The 14,774-nt window shown below is 46.8% G+C and overlaps 1 protein-coding gene across 4 annotated transcripts in view; it reads left to right on the top strand.

The window, feature by feature from the left end:
- The window catches only part of EPHX2 (epoxide hydrolase 2), a 66,933-nt gene that overhangs the window by 33,535 nt on the left and 18,624 nt on the right, over positions 1 to 14,774 (top strand). For 3 of the 4 annotated variants that reach the window (XM_073892564.1, XM_025873789.2, XM_073892565.1), the window contains exons 9-12: positions 552 to 586; positions 5,643 to 5,669; positions 7,830 to 7,915; positions 11,651 to 11,762. In XM_073892564.1, the coding sequence (XP_073748665.1) occupies positions 552 to 586; positions 5,643 to 5,669; positions 7,830 to 7,915; positions 11,651 to 11,762 (260 nt within the window). Of the gene's footprint in view, positions 1 to 551; positions 587 to 5,642; positions 5,670 to 7,829; positions 7,916 to 11,650; positions 11,763 to 12,255; positions 12,267 to 12,486; positions 12,704 to 14,774 lie in introns of those variants that run through there. The other variant, XM_073892566.1, reaches the window with a different exon arrangement.

Below are 14,774 nucleotides of genomic sequence, written 5' to 3'. Positions count from 1 at the left end.
TAGTCAAATCAATCTTTAGAAAGAGCAAAGCTGGAAGGACTCACACTTCCTGATTTCAAAATATATTACAAAGCCACAGTAATCAAAACAATGTGGTATTGGTATAAAGGCAGACATATAGCCAATAGAACAGAATAGAGAGCCCAGAAATAAATCCACACATGTATGGTCAGCTGATCTTTGACATAGGTGCCTAGGACATACACTAGGGAAAGGACAGTCTCTTCAATAAATGATGCTAGGGAAATTGGATATCCACATGCAAAAGGATAAAAGTGGACCCTTACCTTGCACCATACCCAAAAATCAACTCAAAATGGATTAAAGACATATAAGACCTGAAACTAAAACTTTTAGAAGAAAACATACTGATTTTGGCGATGATTTCATGGACATGATACCAAAAGCATAGGCAACAAAAACAAAAATAAACAAGTAGACTACATCAATCTAAAGATTTAATAAGATATCTATTTTGGGGCAAAGGGGCCCTTTTAGTTTGTTGGTAATTTTCAGTCATGTGAATTAACTGTATTTCTTTTTAATTGCAGAAATAAAAGAATATTCCATGGAAGTGTTATGCCAGGTAAGAAAGATCTTTGGGTAACATTTGTAACATTTTTTCCATCCTGGTGTTTTTACTGATACAAGACAGAAGTATGGGTATTCATTTAAAATCCTAGGAAAGCATTTCACAGCATTTGGGTATAAAAATCTTACTGAAAGTTAAGATGGTATTTTAAAAATGATAGCCAACATTTACTGTCTATCAGTTACTGTTCTAAACCATTTGATAGAAGAGGAAACTGAGTCATGAGGAGGTAAAGTAATTGCTGGAGGTCAGCAGCGGGTAGAGCCAAGTCTGAACCCTGAAATAGCTCCCACGTCCCTCCTCGTGGCCACTCCACCATCTCGCCTTTCTGTCCTGAGAATTTAAAAAAAAATCACCTTATTTTGGTAGAGATGTTGTTGGCCAGACCGAGGGAGTCAGTGTGTGGCTTGGCGGATGTAATGGTGCTCCTATTCTAAGTGAAGCATGAGCACCATCGGGGAGGGGCCCTCATCTCAGACCTTGCCAAGGCTGAGGTGAGGAGACTGGGTACCAAGCCTCCATCAGCCCTAGGGCAGAAACCAAGGCTGGAGGGGCCGAGGGAAAGAAACAGCGTCCTGGTTGGCCATAAAACAGGCGACGCTAGGGACGGCTGGGTGGCTCAGTTGGGCATCTGCCCTCGGCTCCGGTCATGATCCGAGGGTCCTGGGATCGAGTCCTGTGTCGGACTCCCTGCTCAGTGCAGAGCCTGCTTCTCCCTCTCCCACTCGCCCTGCTTGTGCTCTCTCTCTCTGTCAAATAAATAAGTTTTGAAAAAATCTAAAAAAAAAACTGGCGATGCTGCTAATTATGCTAAATTTACAAAAAGGCTCCATGTAGGAGTCACAGCTCTGCTCGGACTGCCCTCCAGCCAGGCTCGCACGCAGGCTTTGGCGACTCATGAGAGGAGCCTTGATAAAACCGGACTTTCCAGTTAGGGTTGTCCTTCCTTCCTCGGTGTCCAAGTCTTTACTTCTTCCACTCTGCCACTTCTGATCTTGCTCATGTCCCCCCCGCCCCCGCCAAAATCCTACCAAGATCTCACTAGCGACCCTGTGGGGGGCCTCTCCCCATCCCCCTAATGTCCCTTCACTGGACCCCTGCTTGTTTCTGTCGAAATCGGTTCTCAAGACAGATAAATCGGGTCACTTGACCTAACTGCCCTTGTGAAGAAGGTCCTTTTACTAAGACAAGCAAGATAAAATGTGATGCTCCAGTCCTCCAACTCTACCCTTTAAGGTCATTAGTACATCTGCTACTAGGTCTTCACCTAAAAGAATTTTAAAAAGTATGTCCACCAAAAACTGGGACATGAATGTTCACAGCAGCATTATTCACAAAAGCCAAAAAGTGGAAACTATCCCAGTGTTCATCAAGTGATAAATGGATTAAAAATGTGCGGCATATCCATACAATGGAATATTATTCACCATAAGCAGGCATGAAATCATGGTGCATGCTTCAACATGAATGAACCTTGCAAACCTTATGCTAAAATAAGCCAGTCTCAAAGGGCCACACATTGTATAATTGCATTGATACGAAGTTTCCAGAAGAGGTCAATCCATAGAGACAGAAATGAAATTAGTGGTTGCCAAGGGCTAGGGGTAATGGGGAACAGGAGACACTGTTAATGGGTATAGGGTTTCTTTTTGGCGTGATGAAATGTTCTCTAACCATGTAACAGTGATGACCTCACAGTCTGACCACACTAAAAATCCTCTGAATTATACATTTTTCAAGGGTGAGTTTTATGGTATGTGAATCATATCTCAGTAGAGCTGTCATTTGAAAAATTAGCACAATACTTTTAGTGTAAAATTTTATTTAAAATACCCTGCATAATCTTTAAAAAAAAATAACCTGTGTAATCTTGAAATAGAGGATTATAGGAAACTGAATGAAGATCCATAATACTGCTTACCCTCAGTGCCCACAAAAACCCTTTTCTCAACTACATCCCCCCAAATATATTGAAACCTCTTTTTTCTCAACCACAGTTCCTTAACGTTGTGTGCCAGTTCATCATACAACTGTTATTTGTTTTAGAATAGGTACCTTTAAGGAACCATGAACCTGTTCTCTGTATGTCTATAGTCTTAGGATTCCAAATTAGGGGTGTTGGAATGCAACGTAGCAATAATGGTATCTTCTCAAGTTCATTAGCGTAGGGAGGCTTATTTACACCCAGTTGTCTCTGTCATTGAGTGTGACCTTGGTAAGTCATTTAACCTTTTCAGGTCATGCCATCAAGTATCAGATGCAGCAGGTGGATGGATGGACTTAGTGTTCTCCTAGACCCCTCCAGCCCTGAGTGTGAAAATTCAAGCAAGTAAATTGTAAAGATCTAAATGGTTTTATCAATCAGTTCATAAATCGGGCAACATCCCATCTAGCAATAGAGGGGAGCTCCAAAGGGCTGCAGAAAAGGGAAGGGTTTTAAAGGTAGAAAGGGAGTAGAAAGAAGGGAATGATCAGCAGAGAATCCATTGTTTTAGGCAAAGTCGCCCTTCTGAGGGGAATGGAGGGGCCCCCTCAGTGATTTTCTCGTGCTGACCAGGAAATTCCCACGTTGACTGCTTAGAGGTTACGTTTGTGGGGGCCTGAAAACTGCACTCAGGTTGGGTACTGAGTGTTGGTTTACTGATTGGGGCCTTCACCTGAGTGATGTCATTTTGGGCCGGCGGCTTTCTTTTTTAACAGTAGGATGTGGAAATCACACTGAGCTAATCTTCAGTCTCTGTGGTTAATTGCAAAGTGAAAAGCAACTCTCTGGTGTCTCTTCTAAGGAAGGGACACTAATCCTATCTGATCGCGACCCCACCCTCATGACCTCATTGAACCTTAATGACTTCTGCAAAGACCCTGTCTTCAAATGCAGTCACACTGGGGATTAGGGCTTTGACCTGTGAATTTTGAGGGACAAAGACATTCAGTCCAGAACAAGACTTCCTGATACCATCCAGTGATTGTCACCCTATCTTTGGGTGGAAAGGTCTTCCTGACACCATCTGGTAATTTTCTCCCTATCTTTGGGGGGAAGAGTGAAAATAAAAACTGCTAAAATAATAAACTAGGTAATTACATCAATACTGTGTATCTACATCTTGGAAAAATAATAGATGGTGTGTATTTTAACCAGTGGAACTTGTCATCTGCTCTTGCCTTCTCATGTTCTACTGGGGAGCAGTGGGGAGCCGGGGTAGCAAAAGGAATCAGAACACCTTTACAATTCTTTCTCTGTGAAGCTGGCACTGGCTATAGGCAGAACTCTGTGTCCCCCCCTGGCACCCCCAGAAAAGGGTGCCCATATTTGGTGGGTTTCCCCAGCAGAACTGAGACCAGAGGGGAGAACATCCGAACACTTTTTAATGCTCTTAGGGCAGTGAATACAAGGGCTGTGGGAAGCCCTGTGTCTTCTCCCTGCCCCCTACTGTCCTGAAATTTCCATCTCCTTGCTTAATGTAGAACAAGAAATAGGCCCAGCCTAGAGAAGGAGAAGAAAGTCGCCTTTCATTTTGGAAACACAAGAGTAGATGTTGGAAATACAATCACGTATATTTTTTAAGTCTTCGGCGTCTCATGGTGCAATCTCTGCAGCCCCCAATGAAGGCATTGGTCTGGGCAATCGAAAGGAAATTAGGATTACTTCTCAATTGGTAGCCCGAGGGGAGGAGTCAAGGGACTGGAAACGATTTAAAATAACACTGTTGGTCTACGTGGTGAAAGAGAATGGCTTTGAATGTTCCGATGTTGAATTTCCGAAATCAGACAGACCTGGAATCAGTCCCAGTTCTGCCACTACTAGCTACCTGGCCGTGGCCCCATCATTTGACCCGTGTGAGCCTCAGTTTACTCATCTGTAAAGTGGAGCTACCCCTTCCTCCCCGCAGGCCCGCGTGAGGGAAAAGGAAGTGATGAGTGTGAGGGGCATCGCACTACACCTAGGGCCAAGCTAGGGCTCCACAGATGAGCAGCTCCATAGACTTCTTTATTACAGCACGCAGAAGCTTCTCACACGGGCTCAGGTGAATAGGGGAAGTGTCGACAAATGAGACGCGATCGTTCAGGAGGCGTGAGGCTGGGAAACAGGAAGCCAATGTGGCTTTCTGGAGGGCCTGAATGGCCTGTCGCGTCTCTGGTTCATTTTCTCCACACCTCTGCTCTGCCCTCCCCGCCACCCCGTTCCCAGCAGGACTCCCCTACTTGCTCATTTTGTACCTCGCCCAGTATGATAGCCCCAGCCCCGATTCTGGAGGACCCTCATCTCCAACACCTCCACACATTTTAGACACCTTTTCTAGACCCCATGCTTGCTGACGAGTGTGGCCAGGCATCCGTGTCTGTGCTGCGGATCAAGGGGCAGGTGCTTGCTGTCCTGGGGCAAGAAAGCAGCCAGACCTCTCCATAGCAGTTTTCTTCCCCTCTTTGTCCCAGGAAGAAGCCACGATTTCTGTCTTACAATGGATCTGGCCCAGTTAGGGATGTGCAGTGACAGACCCTGGAAAATTTCCTGTGTGTGCCTGGGGTCTACCTGGTTCCTGAGAGGGTGCTGGAAAGGGAAGGGAGAGAGCTCACGAGCTCGGGAAATGACTGGACACTGTATTAGTGCGCTCGGGCCCCCATAACAGAGGACCACAGACTGGGGGGCTTCAGCAACAGGTATTTCTTCTCTCACAGTTCTGGAGGCGGAAGTCCGAGATCAAGGTGACAGCAGTTTCATCTGAGGCTTGTAGATGGCCATTTCTCCCTGTTCCCTGTGTCTTCACATGGGTTTCCCTCTATGTGGGTCTGTGTCCAAATCTTTTGTTCTCATAAGGACTCTAGTCAGCTTGGATCCTGGCCCACTCTAATGACCTCATTTTAACTTGATCACCTTTAAGGACCCTACCTCCAAATACAGCCAGATTCCAAGGTCCTGGAGGGGAGAGGTTAGGGCTTGAGCATGTGAATACAGTGCAGCCCCTAACAAAGCGGACACAGGAATTCTCAACTGGAAGCAGCTGAGGTGGGTGCGTACAATTTCTGATTTTTGGTGTGTCTTCTTTCTTAGGAGATGGCAACCTTCCTGGATAAGTTGGTAAGTAATTATTTTGAACTGATCCTTGGAGACTTCCGTTTGGGTGGGCAGTTAAAGATGCAGCCTTTGAAGGTTTCCACTGTTAGAGCCCCCGAGGAGAGTGGCGAGGGCAGGAACGGCCCACTTTGGGGCCGTGGGAGGCAGGGTCAGTGGTCAGGAGGAATTACAAGCACAGAGGTGGCAAAGTGTGTGGAGAACAGTGTAGAGCCAAGTTTGTTTTGGTTTTGTTTGTTTGTTTGTTTGTTTCACGGAAAGCATTTTCCAGGGAACAGGATCCCTGTGTTGGCTTTAAGTCAGGGTAAAGAGCTTTGCTTGCATCAGGAAGTTTGGAAACTATCCTGTAGGCTAACATTTTACAACTTTTTAAGATTGACATCCCTTTAGAAATACCTCGAATCAAGTGCCTTCAGGTAACCTTGTTTGGAATGGCAATGCCAAACAAAAAGCAGATCAGCGATGGTGATCAGAGACTATACTTTTGCTTTTTACTTACAGAAGTTTGAGATTGCAATTAGGTAATACCCTTCTCCCACCCTGAGCTAGGTCACACAGCCTGGACTGAGGGGGAGAAGGGTTAAGCCAGGACAGTGACAGGGGAGGGACAGCTGAGAGAGAATCTGAAAACAGCGCTTTAGTGCCTGTTCGTTGGATATGAGAGTCGGGAGGAGAATTTGGGATGACTGGCGGCAGACCCCGTAGGAAATGAGGCAAAGATGTCACGGTCCCTGCCCTCTCGAAATTCTCAGTCCCACAGAATTCGCTTTGGACCTTTTGAGAATGATAGGGACATCTAAGAGGACATGGCCCAATGTGGCCACCCCAGTTCTGACTCTAGAGTGACCTCCTATCTAGAAGATTTCTAGCTGGCTGAGACAGTCTCTGACTCTGTTGAAAGAGAGCCCCTGTGGGGTTGCTGGCGGGCTAGGTGTCCCTCCCTGGCCCCGTCATTCCTGGGTTGCAGGGGAAGGAAGCTGGGCCCATTGCAGGTGAGGTGGTCGTCTTCCACCTGGAGGTGGTGGCTGAAACCATAGGAGCAGAGGAGTTCCCCAGACAGGACTGAGGACTGAGCCGTGAAGCACTTCCGTGTGACAAAAGAGGAAGGAGTAGACTCCATGACGTGAGAAAACAGTCTAGAAAGCATAGTGTCACAGAAGCCCAGGGAAGAACATTTCAAAGGAAATGTCTGATGCCGCAGAAGAGTCATAAGAGTGAGAGCCAAGAGGAAAAAAAAAAGACTATTAGAAGTGATTAAATAGCCTTTAAGAGGGAAGTTTCAGTGGACTCAGTGGTCACAGGGAAGAAGTCAGCATGCAGGGACTTAGAAGGTTGCCAGGGAGGCCACTGGGGTAGATCATTGTGAGAAGCTGGACACAGTGAAGACAGAAGCGTGGCAGGGAGCTGAGTCAGGGAGCCACTTTTCACGGGAGTGGCGAAGAATGTGGCCAGCAGGGGGTATAGGGGGGGAGAGTCCTATTTTAAGTTGGGGAGGCCTGGGTCTGGATGACCATCTATGTGGCCTTGGGCAGGTCGCCTAACCACTGTGGGCCTGTCTCCCTATTGTGCATGAGAAGGTTATGGAGGAGTTCCAGACAAGAGGTGTAGGCACTTAGCACAGTGCCTTTGACATAGTAGGTCCTCCACAAAAGGGAGCTGCTGTCATTCACTGTCGGTAGCAGCAGAAGGAAGGAAGCTGCCGGTAGAGAGGGAGGGATTAAAGATGACTTTGAGGTTTCAGTGGTTAGTTAAGGGAGGAAAGATCCCAAAAGAGTGGGGAGTAGAATCATAATCACTCAATGAAAGATGAACATGGAGCACAGGGAGGTGAGTCATACTAACTTTAAGACAAAAAGTAAAAAAGAGGTGAAACAAATTTCAATTTGAGGGGAAGTAGAGAGGGAGAGGGAATTTGGAGCCTGTGGCCTTAGGCTTCTGAGAAAATATAAAAGATCAGTCAGCTGTGGAGGTTCTGTGGGGCCGTTATGTGTGGGAAGGGAGGCTTGAAGAGGGTGGACGTTGGAGTAGACACTGTGGGGTCAGTGGAGGGGGAGTCCCTGCCAGCACTGAGGGTTTTTTGGGCCTGCAGGGAGCACAAGGCCTCAGGGCTCTCAGCACCCCAACCCGGTAGCCCACTCACATTCAGCTCCCATCTTTGTCCTCTAGGGCATCCCTCAAGCGGTGTTCATCGGCCACGACTGGGGAGGCATGCTGGTGTGGAACATGGCTCTCTTCTACCCAGAGAGAGTGAGGTAATTAGGCCTCAGGCACCTAGAATTTGGATTTGAATTCCCATTAGAATCCTTCCTCAGGTCTTGAACTCCAGTAGACTTTGTGAAAACAGATAGGTTGTCTGGGAAGGCACCAAACATCTAGCTTCCTAGTGCCCATTGACCCATTAATAAGGAGGACTTAAGGAGCTCATGTCTTAGGAAGCAAGGCCTGTCCCAGGACAGCTAACTCAGGGCCTGGGTAGCCCAGTGGGAATGCAGGAGAATGGTGGTAGACTTCGGGGGGAGTGGGTGAGGCATCGAGGGTGGCAGGGTCACAGAACAGAGTGTCAGAAGAAACTTCAGTCCTGGACTGGGAGTTAGGAAACATGGCTTTCAATTTTGCCCTGTGAACTGGCTGTGTGACAAATCACTTCACTTGTTAGGCCTTGGTTTCCTCAACCACAGAGCAGTAATGGTAACTCCTTTTGACTCTACAACCTGCAAAATGCTGTGCGGGTGTCAGGTTAGAATGGCACTTGGTGACGACCATCACATCACTCATAATCATTCTTAGAATGGCATCAGGGCTCTGGCAGCAGCTTTCGGAGGACAGGTTTTGAACCCAGAGAGGCAGGTGGTCTTTGTGGCCACGCCCCTGTTGAGCTGGCAACTGTAGTGAAAGCCTGCGTGGCCTCCCATTTCAGCCTGGGATCTTAGCAAATTAAATAAACACCATCTTTCACAGCCACCTGTATCTCCCTAACTAATCTGGTCACTTTTTCTTTGGTGGCATTTATAAGAACGGAAACACTGGAGAACTTTGTGCGGCCCAACATCAGCTCAAATGGCAGGATGATATCAGAGACCAAAAAGACTCAAACACTTCCTGAAATATCTTTTTAAGATTTTACTTATTTATTTGACAGAGAGAGAGACAGCGAGAGAGGGAACATAAGCAGGAGGAGCGGGAGAGGGAGAAGCAGGCTTCCTGTGGAGCAGGGAGCCCGATGCGGGGCTCGATTCCAGGACCCCGGGATCCTGACCTGAGCCCAAGGCAGACACTTAACGACTGAGCCACCCAGGCGCCCCACTGCCTGAAATATTGTAAAAGTTGTTGCACTCTTGTGTATCTGATCTCTTTAGCTTCTCTCTCTGTCCTCTCATTCAGAGTTGAAATAAGAGCTCAGCTCTTAGGAATCGGGTCACTAGAAAGTTACTGTACAGACTGTAGTAGATGCTTCTTAAAGGGGACAGAAGGAAATAGAGCAACAGGCTTATGATCTCTACCTTGAAGGAAGTGAAACGCCTTCTTGCTGTTTTATTAAACTTAGTCTCTCTCTCTCCCGCGAGAATTTGAGAATATTTAACATGAGCCCAGTGAAGTTGTAGCCAGAATAACATTAGGTCTGAGACAGGCAAGCATGCTGTGCATTCCCATCCCTCCTCTCATTGTTCTGCTTCCATCCCATCTGGCGTTGGTTCGGTAGTAGTTGCTCTTTCTGTGCTCATCAAAACGGGCCCTATTACTCGCTTCCTGCGGGGCAGGAGGAAGCCAAGACCCCCTTCCAAGGGCTGTCCGTGGTGGGACACAGCATATCTGGGCCTGGGCAAAGCTGATTTTAAGAATATTGTTGACATTGATCTTCACCTTTCTGGCTAGAAAATGAAGGAAAGGGGGTTGGGGGAAGCCCACCTTTAAAATGAAATACCTCTTTAAATCCTTGGTTTTGGCATTCTATTGAGATAAACTGCAGGGACCTATTTAACGTAAGGGTCTACTCACGTGTTTGACCAAGAATACCTTTTTATATCCTTTCTTTGATAATCATCTAGAGATTCTGTACCCAAAAGGAGGCTGTGGTTTAGCGTTTTCCAATCTTAATGTGGTTGGCAGCAGCATTGATATGCTAACATCTCATGTGGTGATGATAATTTTCTTATATATGGAATAAACTGTGTGTCAAGGCGATTGAAAAGAAAACTTTAGTCGGCTCAGAATATTTAGAAAAAGCTAGAATTTCTTGACTTGTGATTTAAGTAATGCTTAAAATAGGTTCACTCTGGTAACATTAGAAACCTTTCGACTTTGGTATAACTTATTTTATAGCCTAAGCTGCAGTGTCTCATGGTGGCCACTGGACATTTGAAATGTGGCCGGTTCAAACTGAGATGACTGTAAGTGGGAAATACCTTCCAGATTTCAAAGACTTAATACCAAAAAAAAAGTAAAATATCTTATTAATAATTTTTTAATTTATTACTTGTTGAAATTATTAATATTTTAGATATATCATGTTGGATATTAAATTATTTAAATCAACATTAGATTGTAAGTTAATATTAATTAACATATAATTGATATTAAGTACTATTTTAGATTAATCTCACGTGTTTCTTTTTACTTGTTTTAATTGGCTGATAGAAAACTTTAAATGGTATGTGTGGCTCTCATTATGCTTGGTTGGCACTAATTAAACCTCAGCTCTGCTTTCCCTGATAATTTCATTTGTCCTAGTTACCCCCTTCCTCCTAGTTTAACTCTCCCCCAGATATTCTCTTCTCCATATTTCTCTTTTGGGAAGGAGTTTCCCTAGGATCAGAGTGGGCATGGGATCCCTTACTGATGAACCAAGCTCACCGTGGTCCTGCTGCCTTCTGTCAGCCCTGCCTTCGTGTGGTTGCTCAGATCTACCCCTCTCTGTTTTTCCTCTCGCTGCCATCCTGCTGCTCTTGGGTGACTAATGCAGTGGTGTGCTGGCCCTCTCCCTGCTCTTGGGTGACTAAATGCAGTAGTGTGCTGGCCCTCTCCCTGCTTCTGGTGTCCTTCTCTGCCCCCATGTCATGTATCGCTGCTTGATACATCACTTCCTGACTGCAACTTCATTCTGTTCCTCCCTTCTTCTCAGAAGCCCTCATGGTTTCCTTGGTTGTCTGCCTCATCGGATCTACTCGGGGCCCTTCATGTCCAGGCTCCCACTTGCCTTGCTGGCTTTATTTCACAAGAGGCCCCATTAAACACTTGGCCTCTGGCCACATAGATTCTTTGTTACATCAAACTCAGCCACAAGCTCTGCCCCCTTCTAGAATTTGCTCATACGACCCCATGATGTTGCCCTTACATATCGTCTCTCCTTCCGTACACTCTTCCACTCCTAAAAGCCAAGTTCACATGCTCTCTTTTCCATGATGCCCAAATCTAGAAACTCTTTGTCTCTTTGAACTCCCATGGTGCTTATGCTATTCTTATGGCTCATATCATAGTCTGTCTTGTCATGGGTATATTTGTCTAGCCTTTTTAAATTATAATAAGCTCTTTGAGTATGATTTTATATCCTCTCTCCCCTAGAATATAGCATGGAATTAACTCAACACAGAGTTAAATGAGGGAGGGAGGGAGGGAAGGAAGGAAGGAAGGAGGGAAGGAAGGAAGGAAGGAAAGAAGGAAGGAAGGAAGGAAGGAAAAAAATGAATGCATTTTTAGAAACTATAATCTAATTAAGGTTGATATACTGTACATAATGTGTATGTGTGTGTCCGTATGTCTTTGTCTCTGGCAAGAAGGTGAGAAATACTGCAGTTTCGTGGGGAAAAAACCACTGGGCTGGGAGTCAAGAAATCAGAGTGCTGACCCCATTCTCACACACATGGCTAATGTGAGATCTTGTGCACATCCCTTTCCTGCTCTGAGGTTCCGTTTTGATGTGTAAGGTCCTTTCTGGTTCTTACGGACTATCTTCTTACAGGGTCTGTATCTTGGTGTCTTTTTTTCCACAGGGCAGTGGCCAGCTTGAATACTCCCTTCATACCGGCAAATCCCAATGTGTCCCCAATGGAGAGGATCAAAGCCAATCCTGTTTTTGATTACCAGCTCTACTTCCAAGAACCAGTAAGTTTGGGACCCTGAGAGCAATGATCCCAGCAAGGTTTTTGTTCTTCTTTCTCCTTTGTCTCCCCTCCTCCCCATTGGCTTGATTTTCTCTCTGCCCTTTAATTTTCCATGGCATTAGTCAGAAATGATTTTATACATAGGCTCAGGTGAAACTGGCTCTGTAGCTCAGCTGGTCCTTCCCAGGTGACAACACGTTTCTGTGGGTGCGTATTTGGGGTGGTGAGGGGAAGGGAGTGGGAGTGATGGTGCAGTGGATTCTCCTGTTTCTCCAAAATTATGGAGTGGGGTGGGGCTGAGTGCTGGTTTGGAGCTGCCCTCTCTCAGTTCTGTGGCTGAGAGGCTGGTGAAGCCCACTTCTGGTTGGGGACCGCGCCTCGGCTCTTGCTAGGGACCTAGTCCCTCACTTGCTGAGGAATGTGGTTTGTGATTACAGGAGCACCAGAGCCTAAAAGCCCTACAACAGGCCCCAAGTGTGCTTTGAGATATGTAGGAGGTTTCTGGGTATCACCTCATACGCCACAAAGCCAAAGGTGCCCTTCAAAGATGCCCCTTGGACCTTGGGTTGACACCAGTGATGGGGTGTCACTGCCACCTTCAGGGGGAGTCACTGAGAGCAGCACTGTGAGTCAGCATCATCTGGCCTCATCTGTAAGGGGCACCTGCCACTCGTCCATTCGTGGACTCTGGACCCCAGTGTCCAGCTACATCTGGGTAATTCCAGGGAGGATAAGAGATGTTTCCTTAGCACTCCCAAGAGAGAAGGATGGATTGAATTAATAACACAAGAACATCCCCCCACTTCTCTCACCCAGACCTTGCCCTTGCTGCTCACAGGTGTGTCCCCCCATGGCATTTCCTCTGTGCCTGTGTGTTTCTGTGTCCAAATTTCCTCTTCTTATAAGGACACCAGTCATAGTGGATGAGGGTCTACTCTAAAGACCTTATTTTAATTACCTCTTTAAAGACCTCATCTCCGAATATCATTACATTCTGAGGTCCTAGGGGTTAGGACTTCCTAGGAATTAGGAGGACACACAGTTCAGCCTGTAACAGGTGGGTAAGGAGGAAAGGAAAGTGCCCCTGGTGAGAGAAATGGGAGGATGGGGACAGTGAGGGGAGAGGGTAGGGACGATGAGAAGTGGCCTCCTTGGAAGGCTTGGGCAAGTGGGAGAGGAAGGAGGTAAGCGTCCCTGTGGCCTGGACACTAAGCCCTGCGCCTGTAGTTGATGTCAAAAGTAGGAGAGAAGAATCCTTGTAGGCTCATTGCCCGGTCAAAGATGGCCCCATGAAAATTCTTCCAGCTGGATTGGAAGTCAGAATCCCAATGTCAGGTGTGACGTACTGCCTGCCACCCTTTCCCAGGTGTTTGCTTCGCCCCTGTGCGTCTCACACTGGAGAAGGCTCTGGTGGTGGGGAGAGAAACAAAGTCTTGGTGGCAGGTGTCTTGGTGGCAGCTGCCTTGGCCTTTGGGAATTGGGGAGGGAATAGGGCCCCACCCAAAGCTGGGAAGCTGGTGTCTGGATTCCTCTCACCTCTTATCTGGCCCTTTCTCAATCTCTGGCTCTGCTTGGCCCCCACCCTCCAAGAGCCCAACGCCCTCCCGCCGCACGCTGTGCCCAGAGTACGCCCTTGCAGAGGACGCCCCCTCCGACCGCCACAGACCTTTCCATCACTGGTGCCCCGTGCTTCATAGTTATCTCTCACCCTCTTCCCTCCACCCTCACCAAGCCCCCATGCCCCAGGCATGGGCAACAGGCCCTCCACACTCAGGCCCCAGCTGCCAGGCTGCACCAGATGGGGGACGCAGAGCGCGAGGGAGGCCATGCACTTTCATGCCCACTCCTTTCTCTTCCACCTTTCTTCCTTTTTCTTTCTCATCCCTTTGGATTCCCCATTCATAAGAACGGAGGTGCCCCCTGATGGGGGAGAGGGGTTGAGCATTACAAATACATTTAAATGTCAGAATGTTTTGACTGGTGTTTCTTAGGAAGAATTAATATCCATGAATTCATCTAGCAAATGCTTCTGCATCTTCTCTTGTGTGCCAGTGTCAGGGCTGAGTAACAACATATACGGGTTGAAACAGTTCTTGGAGGGGGCGCCTGGGTGGCTCAGTCGTTAAGCGTCTGCCTTCGGCTCAGGTCAGGATCCCAGGGTCCTGGGATCGAGCCCCGCATCGGGCTCCCTGCTCGGCAGGGTGCCTGCTTCTCCCTCTCCCACTCCCCCTGCTTGTGTTCCCTCTCTCGCTGTGTCTCTCCCTGTCAAATACATAAATAAAATCTTAAAAAAAAAAAAAGTATTGAAACAGTTCTTGGAGAAGCAAGCAGGTGACACCTGCCTGGATAATAAGGCAGCCATGCAGGACCGGCCTGAAGACACAGCTTACTCTGGGAGCTCGTAAGAAAACACAGGTCACTCTTACCAGAGGAGAGACATTTGAACTGACCCTCGGAAGATGAATAATAGGATCTGTGTGGGTGACTAGGAGAGGGAAGGGCATTCCAGCCTGAGGGGACAAATGGCTGAAAACGCATAGGAAACTTGCTTCACGCAGACAAGTTATTTATCTCCCATAAATATCATGGGACATAAGAGAGTTCCAAACAAAATACTCAGTGATCCTGAAGGTGGGTTTCAGAAGGTCTGGAACATCTTGAAATTGCCTGCACAATGTACTGTATGCATGCATTTTCCCAGGGCAGGAGTTCCTTCCTCATTTCTATTACAACTGTGAGAATTCAGTACAAGCTAGGAGCAGTTGGAGCTGAGGGTCAGGACCTCAAAGAGCTTTAGTTAATGTGGGTTATGTCTACTGGTATTTACCATACTAGATATTAAATTTTTTAAATATTTATTATTTCACTTAATAATGTGCCCATGTTAATGTAAATAACACATTTTTTTTAGATAATATTTTCCTTAAAAAATTTAATGAGGGGGCACCTGGGTAGCTTAGTCAGTTAAGCGTCCAACTCTTGGTTTCAGCTCAGGTCATCATAATCTCAGGGT

This window comes from Callorhinus ursinus, unplaced genomic scaffold (genome assembly GCF_003265705.2).
Source record: "Callorhinus ursinus isolate GAN/ISIS: 27379988/994484 unplaced genomic scaffold, GSC_fseal_2.0 scaffold4, whole genome shotgun sequence".
Lineage (NCBI taxonomy): Eukaryota > Metazoa > Chordata > Mammalia > Carnivora > Otariidae > Callorhinus > Callorhinus ursinus.
Note: the sequence above shows the minus strand (reverse complement) of the source record. Positions and strands in the feature narration are given on the sequence as shown.